The sequence below is a fragment of the Oncorhynchus clarkii genome, chromosome 16 (genome assembly GCF_045791955.1).
Source record: "Oncorhynchus clarkii lewisi isolate Uvic-CL-2024 chromosome 16, UVic_Ocla_1.0, whole genome shotgun sequence".
Taxonomy (NCBI): Eukaryota; Metazoa; Chordata; class Actinopteri; order Salmoniformes; family Salmonidae; genus Oncorhynchus; species Oncorhynchus clarkii.
The window spans coordinates 59,460,668-59,476,935 of NC_092162.1; the positions used below are offsets into that span (position 1 = coordinate 59,460,668).

The following is a 16,268-nucleotide window of genomic DNA, read 5'->3' on the forward strand; positions in this document are numbered from 1 at the left end:
AGTATTTCTGTATTTATTTATTTTTAATCGGAGGAGAACAGACTGAAGGGTTATTTGACATTTGACCATGCCAAACTGACGCAAGCTCTCGGTCCTCAACATTCTGCACCCTTCTGTGAGGCTCTTTCGGGGGCAGGAACATCTGTCTGTCTAACTGACTGTCTGACTGACTGACTGACTGTGAAGCACTAGTTCTAATTAGGGTGTATAAAAGCCTAGATCTCTGTTTTAGTTTTTTTGCTTCATTTAGAAGAATAAAACCGTTCTGTAACATGCAAAATGAAATAAAATAATCCTAAACTTCTGGGTGGTTTGGCTTACTTATATATGGTAAAGAGTCGACTTCTATATTAGAATCAGTAGAGTATTTATTATATGTACCTGCTGTACCATTCCTACTAAGTGTTGACATGTTTTGTAGTCGTGTGAATCCCCAGGGGCGGCTTGTGAGCAACGAACACTCGCTCTAATACATTCTTGTGGAACGGGCGCATAATTTACCCTCAGAGCGATGTTGCTTTGCCTGCCGTATTCTCACATAATACCCCTCCGACCAGCGTGTGTGTGCTCACCCATGACGGAGACGTCATACTCAATCAGGAACAGGGCTTCCTGGCTACACTGCATCAGCATAGTGAGGGTGTCAGCGTGCTTCTCTCGGTTTAAGGGCATCCCATCCACGCTCAGCACACGGTCACCAGCCTTCAGTGTGCCCTCTCTGTTAGGGAGACAGAGAGAGAGGTGAGAGAACACTGACCCTTAAGTGTGCATGAAGGAGAGGGCATCGAATGCAGGCACTCTGTCCACACAGACACATCACATGGTCACCATCTTTCCGTTTGCTGTCTCTAGGAATAGAGGAACATTAAAAAGGGAAGAAGGAGGTGTTTTGGACATTGCAGTACAGTCATATTTCGCCACCAAACAGCTCCCAATGTCCTCTCTCTGGTAAAAGATAGATTCTACTTCTGACCTCTCAGGAAATGAATGAACATAAATTAATAAGCATAAATAATATCTATATATTCTCTCATGGTGTACAGTACACTCAACATATCACTGTTTGATGTATATACGATGTATGTTGCCCTTAATCTTCTGAGAAATCCTGGACAGAAACAGTGCAGTACAGCATTCAGCTAGCTAGTCCCTAGCCTTAGGATGAAGCTTGCTCTTTATACTGTTAATGTGGATATAACATTAATGCATGACTGCATTTCCATAGGTCTGGGGGGCACGCATCACTACATCTTTTCAATAGCATTTGCCATTGAAACAAATGGCAAAGAGAAAACCAGGTCCAGCAAGCTGTACAGATTGCACACAGATACATACACTGACTAAAAACAAGGCATTCCAGGGCTTCTTAATTGCTTACTCATGTGAAATTACTCATGAGGGAATAATCACGTGTGTGCACGCACATGCACACGCACACACACCTATGCATGTCTTTACCTATCAGCAGGACCCCCGGGCCGTACGTAGGTCACTACCAGAGGACGAGACCTGTGCCAGTCTTCATGGAACCCTCCTAGAGAAGCAGAACACACACGATCAGGTTCAATCTTTCATCCTCTGCCACCCTTCATTATACACACTGTACATTCTAGCAGACTGAATGATGCCCACCTCTCATGACGAATCCAAAGCTGTTACCCTCTTTGTATAGGCACACCTCTATGGTCTTAGATATGACACCCGAGGGAGCATTCTGGACTGAAAACAGAGATGGGGAGAGAGAGAACCACTGTCACATTCATGATTCACATTCAGTGTTTTAACCTGAGTTTGAATTATTTTATCTTAGCATTTTCCCCTCTCGTTTGCTGTACAGGGTCCTTGGGTTCAGGGTTAGTGTTAACTGCCAATGTGAGTTGCGACCCATTGCTGGGTTGCTGTTTTGGTCCTTATGGGTCAAAACTGGATCATCCAGTGGAGGGAGGACAGCTCATGGCTAGAATGGAAAGAAATCAAACACATTCCATTCATTCCATTTGGGCCATCAAATTAGCGTGTCTTCAGATTGAAAATGACACCAGCCTCCACTGGGATTCTGATTAGTTTGTTTACTTGCTGGGTCACAGTCCAGAAATAAATTGACTACTGTACTGGAATAATGTCCCAGCATGAGAAGACAACAACAGAGAGAATTGGATGCTTTTTCAACCAAGAACAAAGGCAAGCTATGTTGACCTTATCTCCACTACTGTATATGTTATTTGAAAATATATGGATATTATAGACCTACTATAATAGATGCAGGACGATACACACTAGAAGTGCTCATACCAAAGGGAGGTAATTCGTACTCCACTTCCAGCACCACACGTTCCCCGATGTTCTTCAGCAGGCTGATGATCTCCTCGTGGCGGAGCTTGGACAGGTTGATGCCGTTCACAGACTTGATGTAGTCTCCCACATTCAGCTGGTCACTCCTACAAGAAGAGTTAGAGCTACAATAGAGCACAACCCCAGCAGAGAACATTGAAGACGTTGCTTGATGAGTTTTTCCTGACCATGTCACTTAGCCAGGGAATATCTCTGGATTGGTTGGGTCACATGTTTAGGAAAACCTCCTGGCCCCACTAATGATAAACTCTGAAAACAACATATTATCTCCTGATTCATGGCTTCAGAACGTTGTTGTGTATCTTCATCACTGCCCTGTCATGACTAATGTTCAGCATCTTTGTAGCAGAAAGTCTGTCTAATTATAACACAAGCTATGCAAATAGATGCAACCCTAGAATTCTTCAGACAGAGACAGACAGACAGACAGACAGACAGATAGAGATGAGAGACATGTTTCACATGATTTCTCCCATGTGACATTGTGAGTCAACACGATGCTCATTTGGATGCTAATTAAATAGATGTGCTGCTCTGCTACACCTCTGGGCTACTGCCAATCGCTACAGTGACTCAGGACACACACATCAGCATGAGCCTACCAAACACGGTCATACGCTTTCATCTTAACATAGATATATTGTGTGTATGAGATCAACCGAGTCGACTAGCAAACAGGCCAGTGGTGTAATGGTTATAATAGCAGTGAGATAAGCTGTTAAGTAATATCACGATTGTCATATCTAGTCGGTTGACCACATTCTATACTGAGACACTTTTGTGGTGGCAGAAATAATGTAATTTCCCAGTATTTAATATGAGTGTGTGTGTAATAAATAAAGATGAGAGGCTGCAGTCACATGCCACTTAGTCACTCTGAAGCGTGAGAGAGCTTTCCACTGCGTTTATGGCTGACATAAGGACACATTATATGAATTTAATGTTTATTCAACTATCTTTACTGAAATAACATGGCTCCACACTCCAAAATAGAAACATTAAATCACTATGAATACCAAGTGAATTGGGAGGCAATTAAATAAAGCAGGTAGTCGCTTAAAACAGTTCTCTCTACATTAACTTAATACCAATTAATTCACTGTAGTAAGATGTAGTTTAATTTAGTTTGTGTGATAGGGAACATCCATATTTATCTTGTTTATTAACATAGGAGACCCTCTCCTAAACTATGCTCTGGTGGAATATCAGTTCCAGGCTCCACATCACCCAGTAAACAGCTGGTCTCCTGCAGCGTTTATGATCCCCAGGTTAGTGTGAGGCGGTGTGTTACAGTGTGGATGGTGTGGGTAACACATACAGACAGCTCGCTACGGTTGCCAGGTTACGGATGTGTCATCTCAGTGGAGATCTCACCTGGCAGCTAGCCCACCTGGCCGTAGGTTGGACACTCTGGGCTTGCCGTCCTTATCGGACCCCCCGGAGATGGTGAGGCCCAGGCTGCTGCCTTCCCTCTTTATTAGGTCCACGGTGGTCACACCCCGGTAGTCTTCTACACACACACAGGGACACACAGGAAGACACACAGGGACACACAAGAACAAACAGGGACACATAGGAACACACAGGGGCACACAGGAACATACAGGGACACACAGGGATACACAGCGACACAGGGAAAAAACACAGGAGGAACATTGGATGGACAGAGTCACTGAGTCAGCATCCATCTGGGACACAGAGTCTGTTTGTCTGAACTGTTACAAACACGGCTTGATTATCTCTGCCTCTGACGTTCTGTCTCTTTCTCTACCCCTCATTATCTCTCTCTGTCTGACTCACATTCTCTCTCTCCTCTCTCCCCCTCCCTCTACTCTCTGATGATGGATGTTATGGATAGGGGATGGAGTCTGCTCCATATAAACTGATGGATGTCATGGATAGGGGGTAGGGTCAGCTTCATATAAACTGATGGATGGGGGATGGAGTCTGCTCCATATAAACTGATGGACGTCATGGATAGGGGGTAGGGTCAGCTTCATATAAACTGATGGATGGGGGATGGAGTCTGCTCCATATAAACTGATGGACGTCATGGATAGGGGATGGGGTCAGCTCCATATAAACTGATGGATGGGGGATGGAGTCTGCTCCATATAAACTGATAGATGTCATGGATAGGGGATGGAGTCTGCTCCATATAAACTGATGGACGTCATGGATAGGGGATGGGGTCAGCTCCATATAAACTGATAGATGTCATGGATAGGGGATGGGGTCAGCTCCATATAAACTGATGGACGTCATGGATGGGGGATGGGGTCAGCTCCATATAAACTGATGGATGGGGGATGGGGTCAGCTCCATATAAACTGATAGATGTCATGGATAGGGGATGGGGTCAGCTTCTTATAAACTGATGGATGGGGGATGGGGTCAGCTCCATATAAACTGATAGATGTCATGGATAGGGGATGGGGTCAGCTTCATATAAACTGATGGATAGGGGATGGGGTCAGCTCCATATAAACTGATAGATGTCATGGATGGGGGATGGGGTCAGCTCCATATAAACTGATAGATGTCATGGATAGGGGATGGGGTCAGCTCCATATAAACTGATAGATGTCATGGATAGGGGATGGGGTCAGCTCCATATAAACTGATGGATAGGTAATGGGGTCAGCTCCATATAAACTGATGGATAGGGGATGGGGTCAGCTCCATATAAACTGATAGATGTCATGGATGGGGGATGGGGTCAGCTCCATATAAACTGATGGATGTCATGGATGGGGGATGGGGTCAGGTCCATATAAAATTATGGATGTCATGGATAGGGGATGTGGTCAGCTCCATATAAATTGATGGATGTCATGGATGGGGGATGGGGTCAGCTCCATATAAACTGATGGATGTCATGGATAGGGGATGTGGTCAGCTCCATATAAACTGATGGATGTCATGGATAGGGGATGGGGTCAGCTCCATATAAACTGATGGATGTCATGGATAGGGGATGGGGTCAGCTCCATATAAACTGATGGATGTCATGGATAGGGGATGTGGTCAGCTCCATATAAACTGATAGATGTCATGGATAGGGGATGGGGTCAGCTCCATATAAACTGATAGATGTCATGGATAGGGGATGTGGTCAGCTCCATATAAACTGATGGATGTCATGGATGGGGGATGGGGTCTGCTCCATATAAACTGATAGATGTCATGGATAGGGGATGTGGTCAGGTCCATATAAACTGATGGATGTCATGGATAGGGGATGGGGTCAGCTCCATATAAACTGATGGATGTCATGGATGGGGGATGGGGTCAGCTCCATATAAACTGATGGATGTCATGGATAGGGGATGGGGTCTGCTCCATATTAACTGATAGATGTCATGGATAGGGGATGTGGTCAGCTCCATATAAACTGATGGATGTCATGGATAGGGGATGTGGTCAGCTCCATATAAACTGATGGATGTCATGGATAGGGAATGTGGTCAGCTCCATATAAACTGATAGATGTCATGGATGGGGGATGTGGTCAGCTCCATATAAACTGATAGATGTCATGGATAGGGGATGTGGTCAGCTCCATATAAACTGATAGATGTCATGGATAGGGGATGTGGTCAGCTCCATATAAACTGATGGATGTCATGGATGGGGGATGGGGTCTGCTCTATATAAACTGATGGATGTCATGGATAGGGGATGTGGTCAGCTCCATATAAACTGATGGATGTCATGGATAGGGGATGTGGTCAGCTCCATATAAACTGATGGATAGTGGGGTGGGGTCAGCTCCATTTAAACTGATGGATGTCATGGATAGGGGATGTGGTCAGCTCCATATAAACTGATGGATAGTGGGGTGGGGTCAGCTCCATTTAAACTCAGTACATTCCCCATAATGGGATGGAATTCAGTGAAGGAATTGAAAAAGTACATCTTGACAGAAAAATGGAAATTATTACAGATTTGTAAATTAAATTTCCTGAACATAATTGAGGATAAATAGCTCTGATGGATATCTAGTTGTAGTGCCTTCAGATGTTGTAGTTTTTTGTGGAGGTTATGTACTTGGTCCCATTCTGTCTCTGGCCACAATGTGCTGTGCTGTTAAATCATGCTAAATTCATGGGGGGAGAGGACTCCTTTTGTCTCCAACGACAGGTATGCTATATAGGCTTATTTCCTCCTTATCTAAGCACTACAGCACAAGATATTCATAACAGTGCCACACCTATCAACCAACGCAGCGAAGATGTGATGGAACATGTGTGATCAAACAATCACATTGAAAAGCTTCACTCCTTCAGATATCCTTACATCTTGGAGAGAGTAAGGCTGAAAATATTGGAGATGGTACCACAGAGGAGAAACAGTGGAATCACTGAAAGTCACAGTAAGGTGTAACCCCACTGTACCTGCAATACTGCGTCTCCTGGAGGCATGGTCGGTCCCTCCAGAGTCCTTGTTGCCCTTAGTGTAGGGCCCGTCATCTGAAACAATGAAAGGAACATTTGGTGAATAATCTGGATGTTTGGAGAACTACTACAGTATGTAAGGAATGTGTCTCCTGAGAGAGGAGAGGGAGGAGGGGGGGAACCTGACACCAACACATCCCCCATCCATACACTGACAGCTGCCAGGGCCTCGTTTAACCCTTTGATCCCCATTAGAAGGAGTGTGGACATTAGAGAGAGGTACAACAGGAAAAAACTCCTCCAACAGGCACTTAGGTAACTCAAACAGAATACTGGCAGGTCAATCTGTGACCCGGAAGGTCATGCTGCTCTGTTTCCACAGTAACATAGTGGGAAGGGTCAAGAGATCATCTAGTTTTAGTGTGAGACAGAAGCCACACAGAGAACCCTATTAGACACATTAGGAGTAAATGGAATTTTCTCCAATAGACGCTGATCTGAAGATATGTTGCCTTTAGATTTGGAGTAGCTGATCCTAGATTTCTGTCCACAGGCATCTTCTACCTGCAGTGAAACATTATGCACCAAGATGGTGCATACAGCATACGTTAGAGCTGGGAAATACTCTTGAGGGAACGTGTTGTGGTTAATGGACTGTTCAGGCATGTGGAGAATACAACCATTTTCAGTCATCTACAACAGCTGCTACAGAGGAAACCAGGAAATGCTCTATCTGTTCTTATGGGATCTTCTTTTTACAGTGGGAGCCATTACTGCCACAGAAGCACCGGGCCCAGATGAGCAGTGGCCCTGCTTTGCCTGGCTGTTTGAAGCTGGATACAGCAGCGTGGGTATGTCAGCATTTGCGATGATGAGAAATCTGACACTGCACTTCCTAAAATCCAGTCCACTGAGGACTACCTTTTCAACCAAGTGATTTAAACAGCACTTTACACACTTAAAGGTCCAATGCAGCCGTTTTATCTCAATATCAAATCATTTCTGGATACCAATTAAGTACCTTGCTGTGACTGTAATTAAAAGGGTAAAAATAGCTCAAGAAAGAATTTTGCCAGGACTGTCTGGGAGTGGTCAGAGAGAAGGGTCTAATTGGAGGAGCCTAATGGGAGGGATGTGTGATCTGAAAACTAGCTGCTTCTGGCAGAGAGGAGGGCAAACTCTTGTTATTGGTCTATTAACTAATATCAGGCAGACCAAACCCCACCCAGCCAAAAAAGCTGACATTTCATTTCAGTCTTTTCAAACAGCTGTTACTCTAAAAGTGCATTGTCATAATTTCACAATTCCGTAGTATTTTACCAACCTCATAGTGTGGAAACATATATAAAACACAGGAAAATCACATTTTTGATTGCACTGGCAGATGCCTCACAAGTCCTCAACTCGCAGCTTCATTAAATAGTACCCGCAAAACACCAGGCTCAACGTACACAGGGAAGAGACGACTCCAGGATGCTGGCCTAGAAGGTCAGCACAACCTAGAAGGCCAGCATCCTGGAGTCACCTTGTCACTGTTGGCATTGAGACTGGTGTTTTGCAGGTACTATTTAATGAAGCTGCCAGTTGAGGACTTGTGAGGCATCTGTTTCTCAAACTAGACACTCTAATGTACTTGTTCTCTTGCTCAGTTGTGCACCGAGGCCTGCCACTCCTCTTTCTATTATGGTTAGAGACAGTTTGCACTATTCTGTGAAAGGAGTAGTACACAGTGCTGTTTGAGATCTTCAGTTTTTGGCAATTTCTCGCATCCAATAGTCTTCATTTCACAGAACAAGAATAGACTGACAAGTTTCAGAAGAAAGTTCTTTGTTCCTGGCCATTTTGAGCCGGTAATCGAATCCACAGTTGGTGATGATCCAGATACCCAACTAGTCTAAAGAAGGCTAGTTGTAGTTCTTCTTTAATCAGAACAACAGTTTTCAGCTGTGCTAACATAATTGCAAATGGGTTTTCTAATGATCAATTAGCCTTTTAAAATGATAACATTGGATTAGCTGACACAACGTGCCATTAGAACACAGGAGTGATGGTTGCTGATAATGGGCCTCTATACGTCTATGTTGATATTACATTAAAAAATCTGTCATTTCCAGCGACACTAGGCTGCCTAGTGGTTAGAGCGTTGGTTCAGTAACCGAAAGGTTGGTGGATCGAATCCCCGAGCTGACAAGGTAAAAATCTGTCGTTCTGCCCCTGAACAAGGCAGTTAACCTACTGTTCCTAGGCTGCCATTGTAAATAAGAATTTGTTCCTAACTGACACGCCTAGTTAAATAAAGGTTAAATGTAAAAAATGTACAACATTAACAATGTCTACACTGTATTTCTGATCAATTTGATTTTAATGGACAAAAAATGTGCTTTTCTTTAAAAAACAAGGATATGTCTAAGTGAACCCAAACTTCTGAACGGTAGTGTATAATAATGTAGGACAAAACACACATCACTGCAAGAGAGACACCACAACACTACATAAAGAGAGACCTAAGACAACATCACAACATGGCAGCAACACAACATGGCAGCAGCACAACATCATAGCAGCACAAACATGGCATGAACACTGTTAGGCACAGACAAAAGCACATATGGCAAATAGGTAGAGACATCTTTAATATGATCTCTATGGGCGACACTTCCATATCTCAATAATTTGCAGCTGTTGATGCCTTTGGACATTTTTGTTCTATCAGCACAAACTGGCTTGAGCAATAAAAGCCCTACTCGTTTTTGACAGTATGTATGGAGCACTATACCACGGAGGTGTTAGGAACTCTCTCAAACGTTTATTCCATAGGCTGGGATCTGCACTATTCAGCTGTTGCAAGAGAGCATTTTTCACTGGCTGTCTGTCCACCGGTCCCATTAACAATGATTGATGGACAACTTAGCCTATATTTCTTCAATTCAATCATTATTGGGGTAAAATAGAACTATACATTTGTGAACGGTCATCCATAACAACCACAATCCGTAAGGCGCAAATAATTGAGAGAGCAGCAGTGTGATTCACATATTCCTAATTGCTGTGTTGATATCAGTAGAATAATGGGCCTAAGTGATATCCGTATAGCCCGTAGGCTACACCACTGCTGTCATAATACCTCCAAGCGCTTATTCAAGATGGTCATAATATAATAACAGTACAGCAGTCAGATCATTGGAGGATCATAGCTTGCACTGCACTCTACAAAAACCTATTCCTTCTCTTTTCCTGCGATCCATCAAACACATTTGGTGTGTCGTCATAGGCTGCGTTTACACAGGCAGCACAATTTTGATAATTTTTTTCACTATTGGTCTTTTGACAAATCACATCAGATCATTTGACATTAGATCTATTTCAGAGCTGATCTGATTGGTCAAAAGACCAAATCGGGAAAGATTTATCAGAATTGTGCTGCCTGTGTAAATTCTGCCATAGTAGTCTCTGGCTTGTGGTCAGACTTGCTCAGGGCAGAGAGAACAAACTTGAACTTGTGCCTTTTTTCAATGCTGATTTGAATGTCATTGAGAAAACAGAAAGGTATCAAAGTATTTTTTCACAAACATCCTTTCTGCATTTAAAAGTAACCCTAGAAGTAGCCTAATCATCTATATTTTCAAAAGTATCTGTGATCTGATTACAATACTTTTGCTGGTCATGTAACAGATTACAGTTGTTGTTTTTTTAGTTACATGTACTCCACAACCCTGGACATGTGTGTGGGTGTTATTGCTGTTTTGTGTTGTTTTTTGCACTCAATTAACCCTTCATCCACTTTGGTATCATTACTCTTAATCCATAATATTACATCACCAACTAAACTTATATTCTGAAATATTCAATGGGTCCAGCTTTTGGTCAAAAATGGAAAAATTATGAATTTTCATTATTTGCATGCATTGAACTAATTTGCACAAAGACAAAATAACATGGGGTGTATCTCACTAGTCTTAAATGGTTATTCTCCTTGCCTGTTTTCTTTCATCTAGTGAAAACAACTACCTGTTACTGGTACGTAATGTATCAATCATTTTCTTTCAGCTTTCCTATATTTTCAGATCAGTGCATTTGAAGGAAAGAGACTAGGAGAATATATGTCTTCTGAGATGCACTCCATATCATTGTGGAGGTTGATAAAGCCACACGTTAACTATGAAAAATCTGCAGAAATAATATAATAATCCAACATAGTGAGAGTTGACCAAAAACAAAGCTCAAGGGCATGCAGGAATATGCATAGTATGATCATGTACGACCTTCTATTCACTTCCTTGATCTTGATAGGCCAATCATAGGCGAAATATGTGACTTATTTAACTGGCTTAATCAATTTAGCAGCCAAAACAAACAAAAAAACTGACCTGAGCAACAACAATTAACTGGGTATGGCATAGCATGCTGGTAGAAGCATGCTGTCTTGGCAGAGGGAATACTCAACTACTGTCTGTGGCTCAAGGGTCAAGAGCAGAACTGCAATACCATACATTTGAGATCTGCAAACAGGACTGTACTTACAACATTACTGAAAGTGGTGTGCAAAGTAATCAGAAAACTACAGTCAGCCCCATGTATTTCTGGTGAGTCAATTAACTCAATGTAATTCAGGGCACTGTACCTACCTCCCTCAGAACCAATCAGAATGTAGGTTAAATGTGGGGGCCGCTCTGATAATGGCTTTTAAATCAAAATGCTATTTTCAGAGGTACATTTTTAAAATAAACTGGGCTCCCGTAGACCCAGTTTGCATTTTTATATCAGCCCCTACTTCAGACTGCAATCTGGTATTCAGTACTGTCTGGCTTTAATCAAATGGCATTGATGTCTACTGTGCCTTATTAGCTAAATAATAGATATACTGGTGCTTGACAGAGCTGTCATTTAAAAAGTTAAATAAATATCCACCAATCTGAATAAACTGCAATGTAGGAAAAGATAATCACATTCCCAGATGATCAAATAACTTCTAATGACAGAAGGCTGACATCCACAGGTATAACTACAGGTACAAAAGCAGGAAGTTGATGCTCCTCAGTTGAACAGCATGCATCACTACACACTTCATATTCATAAGTAAATACTATTACAGGCGCTAACGATAGTCATAAATCCATTACTATGACAATTACACTACTAGGGTGTAGCACTAGTGTATACTGTTAACCAATCAGCATTCAGGATTACACCCACCCGTTGTATACTGTAGCACATATGACAGACATTACACACTAACTACACAGCTACAGTACATATAGCTAGCTATATCATGTCTGTGATATTCATTCATATGATTCCAGTTAGTGGGTTTAAGGCAGTCTTACCGATGCTGCTATTCTTCGCCTCTCTCCTCAGACCACACAGCATGTCTGCAGTCCTGTCAAAACATCAGATTTGAGAGGAAAGTAGCTGTTCTGTTGTAGTGGCCAGCGGACCCAGCGAGGTGCCCCTGGGAATACTGTCTGTCTGTCCGTCCTCAGAAACCCAGTCTTCTTCTCTTCATATCACTGTTCTACTTGAAGCATATCTTTATTTATTGCAAATTACATAACAAATCCTGATCCATGTTTTTGCCCATGAACTGTTTAAACTTGATAACAAACAATTTGCTTGTTGCTGTAATAAGTCATTCCCACAGACAGACGGAAAGCAGGGACACTAAATGATCAAAGCAACAAAGGAATCATCATCTCTCCTTCTTTTCCTCCCAACATGCTGAGGTTCCTTTAAAGGTGTTCCTGGTCACGCTTCCTATTCCAGAGGAATAATCCTCCCCTCGTTCACACACTCACATACCGCTCACACACATACAAACCGTCAGACACACTCACACAGCCTCAGTGACTGTGTCGGAGAGGGTCTTTCTCCCTCTCTTTGCCGGAGGGGTGTGATGAAGCAGTCACACCCCCTGCACACACACGCACACACTCCCTACAGTCAAGCGCACAATCAACGCCACCCCCATATCCATTGTCGCTTTGAGCCCATAAAATATCAGCCACACATTTTCCACACTGACCATCTTATTGTACCACCATAGTTATCCCATGCACACACAGGCTAGCTAATGCCTGTGTGCTTTTTCCCTCACATGCATTCAATTCTACCTCACATTCCATAGGCTCATCACAATGATTGTTATCTGCTTATACAAGAGCATCACTACCAATAAACGTATATTCATGCTGCGACAAAGCCAAAAGAGACTGTGATTTTCTCTGAACTGCTTGAACTGCTGACCATAGAATTCTGTCTTTTACATCAGCCATTTGGCTGCAATGGATATAAATCGAATCAACGATATGCTTTCTCTCTTTCAATCGGTGGAATCTGTGGAGTGCTGAACATCTCATGTTCCCTTCTCTGGGTGAGAGGGCTCTTTGCCCCACTGCATCTCTGCTGCCATCTGCCATCTGCCCTCCACCCAGACACATACAGAGAGGGGTTAACACGGCCGCTGACTGACTGAGAGCCACACCTGTCTGTCCATTTGTCACCCTCACGCCGTCACCTCCCCCCCCCCCCCCCCCATATGTTGCCATGTATTAAGGTCTGACAATCCCCCCCAAAGGAACTTTTGTCATAGTCTGAGAGTAGGGAAATGGCATCAAAGACCACATGAAAGTACTAAACAAGATCTTAGAAAACAACACTGACAAAAATGTCCACAGATGTGAGGATATGCTCAGGTACAAATAAATTAGCTAGTAAATTAAGTCTTTATGTGCCGTGCAAATACATCCTTGAGCCCAATAATGCATAGATTTATAGAGTCTATGATGAATAGCCCTGACCAGAGACACATCAAACAATTACAAACAAACGCTTCCCGTGTTTCTCTTCATTGTAGCATGTCGCCTAATTAGTCGGCTCTTTCCAGTGGACACAACATTCTTTGGCGTAGATAATTTCCTCAGAGAGTTTCGTCCTTAATACCCCATTTACTCTTTGGTGATTCAGAGCGAAACTAATTAATTTATTACAGAATAAAGAGGAACAGGAGACACAGAGCTGTGAGATGGACTGATAAAAACCCAGGGGAACACACAAGGCAACAGAATTAGGTTAATTATGTATAGCAGTAGAAGCACACCCACTCAGTGTAGTTCTGTAATGTTGAAAGAATTCAACATATAGACCAGAGAGAGAGAACAAATTCAATGTCAAAACTGATTTAATAGTGAGTCAATATGTTTTTAAATATTATACTAGGAAGCAATATGCAATCGATATTAGATTCAACACACAACTGTTTGTTTAAAAAGTGTATAAAACAGTGCTAATGCCTTATACTTGACACTTCCATTATGATATAATGCTTATTTGGAACTAAGACAAATAAGATGTAACATTTTCACTTGACAAGTACCCGAGTGAAAGACTAACCTCTCATACAAGATGTGAAAGTACAGTGAAGATATAATATAAAATATTCCCCAACCAAGGCTAGTGCAGTACATTTTATATCACGTAGGTGGTCATACTGCCATCTTATGGCTATCAGCTGTAGTTGCAAATACATCTACCAACTGAATGCAATAGAGATTAAAGAGACTCGAGTCAACACACAGATCACAGGATTACTGACACCATGGGCGGTGAACATGACTCAGTCATAATTCATGGAGACATGATCACATAACCACAGTACAATGTTCACCTGCAAGGTAGGCCAAACGTCAAACAAAGGTCAAATATGGCTCTATTTGAGGAAAGTCACTTAATATCATGTTTAAAATAGGTTATCCTATTAATAGATTTTGACAAAACAGAATAAACATGAGAAGAGAAATTCGTATGCAAATCCCTAATCAAGTGATTCATAAGTGATCATTCTGCTATTACTCTTAACTACCGGGATCTCACCCCTATCATTTTAGAGGAACGTCAGCTCTCACACTTGGCCCACTGTCATTCAAAAAGGTTAATCTCTTTCATTACAAGCAGATACTGGTATACATTAGGCGAATACAATCCTTCGACTACATCACATGGGAGCTGACTACTGACTAATGTACAGCAGTCGGCGTGCCAGGTTGATAAATCTCCTGCACCGGTGCACCGTCTCAGGACAGTAATACACTTGTTTTTTTGTTTTTTTTAACCTTTATTTAACAAGGCAAGTCAGTTAAGAACAAATTCTTATTTTCAATGACGGCCTAGGAACAGTGGGTTAACTGCCTGTTCAAGGGCAGAACGACAGATTTGTACCTTGTCAGCTCGGGGATTTGAACTTGCAACCACATCCGCTGAAGCAGTACACACAATACAATAGCAGTAGATAAAAACCCAATGACCTAGGGGCAGTTTGGATTTGATTAAAAAGTATGAAGAAACTATGTACGCGTTCTAATTGCATTACCTTTGGTCCTCCCTCTGATGATTCCGAGTCGACACCGTAGTGAAAAGGAGAACATCCTCCTCTTCCCACCTCCTTTCCTGATGGAATCTGTCTGAGAGAAGGCCGGGGTGAAGAGCTTTGGGTTGGCCGTGCGTCCCTTACCACATATCACTCTGCCTGCCATGTTCATTCTCTAGTCACTGGAAGGAAAAATAGAATGATCTTTCTCCTTTCTATTGCTCTCTGTTTACCTCACACTGTTTCTTCTAGCTCTGTCCTCATGTCTCCACAATCCCCACCCTAACTGGAGCAGTTCCAACATTCTCAGGTGTGTCTGAATCAGCCTTAAAATACCAGATGGAGAACAGGGGGATGCTAGGAAAGATAAAAGATCACGAATTTGCATAAACCTATGCATATTTATAAACCCATCAGTGTCTGTCTCTCTTGCAACACACACACACACGTGACATTAAAACTACATGAAAACAAAAAACTGATTCATTCCAGGTATGATAACGTAAATATAATGTCTATTATTGTGTGTGCTTTGGATCAATTTATTTTACATGAACAGATGGATGGGAGCTAAAGGCTGCAGAGATGGCACAGCCTGCCTGCCAGAACGCAATGGAAACTTTCACCCCAGGAGGCTGGCTGTAGACGACACTGGCTATTTATTCATGCTACCCAAAACATAGCATTTCAGAATTACAAAATCTAAACGTGATTGTCAATTTTTGTAATTCTAACAATACCGTATGCGGTTGAGGGTATGAGGCCCAAAATACAGCTGTCATACGCAGACAATACATTAAAGTCATTTCTGTGTAGAAGAACTGGTTTGGTTTAATCTAATACATTCAGCAGAAAGCTTCAAAGCTGTGTTAAATCTTCAATTAATTGCCATTTAATCAAGATGAATCTTGATTGGAAAGAATCTGGTTTTGGTCTCTTCAGATGGACTTTAAACCATTGGCTAAATTGGTTAAATTCAAATCGCATTCATGTTGATCGAGTAGTTTGTTTTGATTGCCGGACATGACAACAAATGTATTAACATGTTCTTATTGATATTCAAAGATCCTAAAGAAGATCCAACCATCCATTGTCTGTGATCCTCATAATAAAATCACTGTTGGTAGCATATCAGATGGAAGTTGCAATGTAAAGAATTC

At 42.2% G+C, this 16,268-nt stretch overlaps 1 protein-coding gene across 1 annotated transcript in view; it reads right to left on the reverse strand.

The window, feature by feature from the left end:
• The window catches only part of LOC139368846 (glutamate receptor interacting protein 2a), a 52,637-nt gene extending 40,040 nt beyond the window's left edge, over positions 1-12,597 (reverse strand). Inside the window, exons 1-7 of the mRNA XM_071108258.1 lie at positions 12,074-12,597; positions 6,750-6,824; positions 3,727-3,862; positions 2,293-2,438; positions 1,633-1,719; positions 1,459-1,534; positions 573-718 (exon numbers count right to left, since the gene is read on the reverse strand). Of these exons, the coding sequence (XP_070964359.1) occupies positions 573-718; positions 1,459-1,534; positions 1,633-1,719; positions 2,293-2,438; positions 3,727-3,862; positions 6,750-6,824; positions 12,074-12,116 (709 nt within the window). The 5' untranslated portion in view covers positions 12,117-12,597. The remainder of the gene's footprint in view (positions 1-572; positions 719-1,458; positions 1,535-1,632; positions 1,720-2,292; positions 2,439-3,726; positions 3,863-6,749; positions 6,825-12,073) is intronic.
• Positions 12,598-16,268: the final 3,671 nt, after the last annotated feature.